This window comes from Zophobas morio, unplaced genomic scaffold, assembly GCF_036711695.1.
Source record: "Zophobas morio isolate AGI-343-1 ecotype UQ-CSIRO unplaced genomic scaffold, CSIRO_AGI_Zmor_V1 ptg000044l, whole genome shotgun sequence".
NCBI lineage: Eukaryota > Metazoa > Arthropoda > Insecta > Coleoptera > Tenebrionidae > Zophobas > Zophobas morio.
This window is the reverse complement of record NW_026972149.1, coordinates 10,297,331-10,302,159: the sequence shown is the minus strand read 5'-3', so window position 1 is coordinate 10,302,159 and position 4,829 is coordinate 10,297,331. Positions and strand designations below refer to the sequence as shown.

The 4,829-nt window shown below is 35.5% G+C and overlaps 1 protein-coding gene across 1 annotated transcript; it reads left to right on the top strand.

The window, feature by feature from the left end:
- The first annotated feature begins 103 nt into the window (after positions 1–103).
- On the top strand, positions 104–4,025 carry LOC135141793 (protein trapped in endoderm-1-like). Its single transcript, XM_064073239.1, has 5 exons — positions 104–910; positions 967–1,213; positions 2,544–2,646; positions 2,732–2,934; positions 3,305–4,025. The coding sequence occupies exons 1-5, from the start codon at positions 817–819 to the stop codon at positions 3,681–3,683; spliced, it is 1,026 nt and encodes a 341-aa protein (XP_063929309.1). The 5' UTR covers positions 104–816; the 3' UTR covers positions 3,684–4,025.
- The last annotated feature ends 804 nt before the right edge of the window (positions 4,026–4,829 follow it).

Here is a 4,829-nt window from a genome sequence, read left to right as displayed (position 1 = left end):
TTTCAGTGATTACACATAACGCACCCGTCTACGTCGATCCATCTAATGCGCACAATCTCGGTAATCTATCGGCAACGCTGCGATGGTAAAATGTCATAATTGTACTTAAGTCACCACTTCGGTCTTTTATTCGACTCAATGTATCTTAAAAGCTTTCAAGTACTTTTCTATTTCTCAACGCAGCGTTTACTCAAATAGATGTTATTCACTACCGGCTTATCTGTTTACAATTATGAACAAACATTTTATCAGGCGGTAAAATAAAAGTTGAGAAATGAATGACAAGTTTTAGTTTTTTTACGAAATCTGTGAATAACGACGGGAGCAACCGAATTAACAAAGTTTTGCCGATACATTAACGATAACCATGTATAAATTCTACGATTTGTTATTCGTATAGAGTAAGATTCGAATTTTTGAAAAAAGTCTAAGATCGTTTATCTATGTGTATATAATATATATAAATATTTATGTAAACGTTCAATCTTTTTTAAGGAAGTTTAAATAAAGAAAAATGTCTTTAACGATGTTTCTCTTTGCGACTACGCAAAAACTTATCACCACCTAGTTCAAGACTCTCGATAACCGAGAGGCATAAACAAACAAATTCGCGCACACGTCGTTGCGGTTCAAAAATCCTCCAAAAACCCGGCGGATTGTCCCGTGCTCAATTTTCGTCCATCTTCCCCACCCTCAGCCCTCAAAGTGCCTGCGGCAAGCAAGTTTTAAAAACAGTGCGCGTCTGATAGCCGAGCGGTTACGTGATATGTTCACCATTAAAGTGTCGTGATATCTCAATGGGATTTGTCTCAAAATATGTGTAATGCAACTCAAAATATCATCTACCCGCGCGAGGCGACGATTTTCGCATCGATTTGTGCCATCCTGTTCTGCATTGTTGGTGTCGTCGGTAAGTCTGCGAAGTTTTTTAAAAAAAAATTTCAAAAACCAGAGAGGCTCTTCCAGGTAACTTTGTCACAGTTTTGGCACTAATCAGGTGCCCAAAATTGCGTACACATGCGACGACGGCGTTCGTTTTGTCACTTTGTCTCTCGGATCTTCTCTTCTGTTCTGTGAATCTTCCGTTGACGGCTTCGAGGTACATCCACGAGGCCTGGACCCTCGGAGATGCTCTCTGTGTGCTTTTCCCGGTGCTTTTTTACGGAAATGTTGCCGTTTCGCTGCTCAATATGGTGGCGATAACATTAAACAGGTAAATATTAATACTTAATTGTCGCCGATATTTTGCTCAACAGCAATTGTTATTCAAATGGTATTTTTATTCAGTGTTTCAAGGTCTTATAGCTTAAATTGTTCATCGGCCATTTTTTATTTACTGACACTAATTAAGAAGTTATTTTTGTGAACAAATTTCATATCGCGACTTCTGCTTTAGTTTTATCTATTGAGGCTGGATTTAGCAACGGTACGGACACATGTTTCCTATATTAAATTACCGCTTTTTTAAATTTTGACGTTTTTTTGACACACGATCGTCGCAATGGTTCGAAAAAATCATCGCTGCGATGAGTAATGCACAATAAGTACAACTTTGTTCTAAATTAAAGTGACGTTTGACTTTTAACCTCTATAATTTACTCTGGACTATGTCGTTTAAGCCGTTATCCATCGCTAGAAAAATAACAACACTTTCCTTACATCGCGTGTAACAAAATAAACGAGTTTGCTTTTTATGCATTGACATCAAACGTAAATATTGCAAAATATTTAAAATTTACTTGCGTTATAAGTATCAGTTTTTATGCGCATAAGCAAATAATCTTTTCTTTAAACCCGTTTTATTGCATCGTAATTACAATGCTAAATTAACTAGGACATCGCCCTTTGATTGTCCGTATCTAAGACACAAGATTCTTTATTAAGTCAACACAACATGCGCTTTATATTCAAAAGGAAGTAAATGATGAACGTGATAGTGCACAGACTGTACTTAAAGAGTTAAAAAACGAGGAAAACGCCGCTGCCAATTGATTCATTAAAAGTTGGGGGAGTTATTACATTTAAATTTTTTAATGTGTGTCAATGTCAGATGTCAACTATGAAGATGATTAATTCATATAATAAATTCCAGTCACTGAATCAGTACCTACGTGTGCAGGAACAATACATTCAATGAATCTCCGCGATGATAAAAATTACTACGATTGATAAAGATTGCAGGAAATTAAATGTTTACTTATTGTTCCCACCACGCTGACTCATAGAGGTAGGGCTCCACCGGTGCACCGTTGCGAATAAACCAAGATTTTAACTATCATACGCATCGCAACTCAATTATAGCTAAACAGCAATATCGTTTACGCCCTGGTGTGTCAATTAACTGTCATTGACACCAGATGATAAGCAACACTTATCTCCCAGTGTCAAAAAAGTGTCACAATGTTTTAAAAGGTGCCACCTTTGTCTAGACCCCACAGCACGCCATTACATAACAAACGACCAATTAAAGTCTCAATAAAACGAATTGATAGCTAGCCGATTAGCGTTATGCAATTACCTAATTCAGATCGCTTACATTCTAGGTACGTCCTTATATCGTACCATCAATATTACAACCAATTGTACTCGAAAACCTCCATATGGTTGCAGCTGCTTTGTACATGGGGTTTCGCTTTCTTAATAATGGTGAGTTTACGTTTTTCGCCACATACCATGGTCCCCTATTGGGGTGGCTGTTATGATAAATGGATGACAATAGCTTTTCTTTTAGCTGCCGTCGCTTTTAGGTGTGTGGGGACAGCTGGGGCTTAATCCGTCGACGTTTTCTTGTACGATTTTGGAGAAAGACGGGAAATCACCAAAGAAAATTCTCTTCTTGATAGCGTTCGTGCTACCGTGTGTGGTTATAATCACGTCGTATTCCTGCATATTTTGGCGGGTGCAAAGATCACGGAACAAACTCAAAGCGCATCAGTAAGTATGCAAGTAATAAAAATTTTTCACATTGTAGAAAAGCAAATTTTTGAGCTGTGACTTTGTAAATAAATAGAGCGAAGATTAGTGTGAAGAGTATCTGTCATATCTCTTGTGCTATTAATAAATTGTGTTGCGTCTGGTACTTTCTAGCTACTTTGTCCTTTAAAATAAATCGATTTCCTTAGAAGTATTAATAGAAATTAAAATGCTAATTATGTTTATTTGATTTCATCTAAACCGGGCTGAACAGGCACATAATTTAATTATAGCCACCTGGGTTATTGGCAGTGCCATCTATTGACCTTTCGATTACTACTTTTCGTGGAAGCGAACCTTAATGTTTATTTTGGAACCATTTTTTTTTCAGGCTCGCGACAAAAAAAGAAAAAAGGAGCAGCCGAAGAGAAAGAGATGACAGTAGGCTCACGAAGCTCATGTTGATTATATTTATTTGTTTCGTTTTATGTTTTTTGCCGTTAATGTTAGTTAATGTTTTTGATGACGAAGTAGAGTATCCAGTTCTGCACGTATTGGCATCTATTTTAGCTTGGGCTTCTAGTGTTATAAATCCGTTTATATATGCAGCTAGTAATAGACAGTACAGATCAGCATATTCGAAACTCTTCAGAATTGTTAGATCAAGTGTCGTTTTTTCGGAATCTAAGCAGCTGTCGAATAACTCTCTCAAATCGAGAGACCGAAATGGACAGTCTGTCAACTTCAAGCCCAACGCTGGTTCCTCATAACCCTTTGTTTTCTCAAATTCTTGCCACTCAGTCATTCCTTACAAAACGGAACATTTGCCAAATATTTGAAAGACTGACAAGATATAAGTTAGTAGTTCTGAAGCACCTTGTAATTTTTGTCACAAAAGCAGTATTACCCTTTCCAAAAATACATAGTGATATATAATACTATCGAACTTTTGTGATATTCCTAGATGCGTTAGGTCAATAGTTCAACTCAAGATATTATTTTATATTTATTGTTTACAAATAGTTTTGGAATTTTCATATTCTGACTGAATTTAAAGTTCAATTTGTACATATGTATACAGATTAATATAAAATACATTTTTTAAGCCTCAACTGTGTTTCATTGTGGATTTCATCACGCGACTTCAGGTAAGTTTTTATTTTAATTTCCAATATTTGTGCGGCTTGGATATGAAAATAGTGTGCCCAGCCTGCACAAAAAGCGGAACAACCGCCCGAGTCTTTCCAATCTTGAAAATAAATACGAACTTTATTAACAATGTGCGCTACGCTCGAAAAACGTGCCACATTTCGTAACTATATTTTTAGAAATAAAAAAAAACTGGCAACGACCAGATTACAATGATAAATTTAATAAACACTGTTATTAAACGAAGTTACAGTTTCGCCCAGAAAATCTTGGGCAGTATATTTCTGTCATTTAAAAATAAAACACTATGTAATCTATGCTTTATTAACATAATGATTGACACTTTTAAAAAATAAATTTTGAGATACGTCATATAAATTTTGACATGCGTCATCATCCACATAGCAGTCTACGTCAAAATGACAAACATGGTAAATTTGAGGTAATAAGTACCTAACGCCTATTTTAGAATGAATGACAGAACTTCCCAAGATTTTGTGGCCGAAACTGTAACTGTAACAACGAAGGTCGAAATTATATTACATTTATTAATCGTATATTTTTCGAATTTTGCTAATCATTTTTATAAAATGTAACATTGACGTTATTGTACAACATTGAAAAACTAAAAGCCAGTTATCTTAATAATGATATAATATTTGCCTTATGACTCAAAATGAAAGTTTATGCTGTTGACTCATTCTCTATAGTTGAGTATGATTATGGTTCAAAACACCTGTTTTACAATGAAAATACCAAAAAATCAT

Bases quoted from the DNA above. Each gene is read 5' to 3' on its own strand.
- LOC135141793 (XM_064073239.1), top strand. From the start codon at position 817: ATGTGTAATGCAACTCAAAATATCATCTACCCGCGCGAGGCGACGATT. The intron at 2,647-2,731 runs GTGAGTTTACGT...CTTTTCTTTTAG, and splicing joins GTTTCGCTTTCTTAATAATG to CTGCCGTCGCTTTTAGGTGT. The intron at 2,935-3,304 runs GTAAGTATGCAA...TTTTTTTTTCAG, and splicing joins AACAAACTCAAAGCGCATCA to GCTCGCGACAAAAAAAGAAA.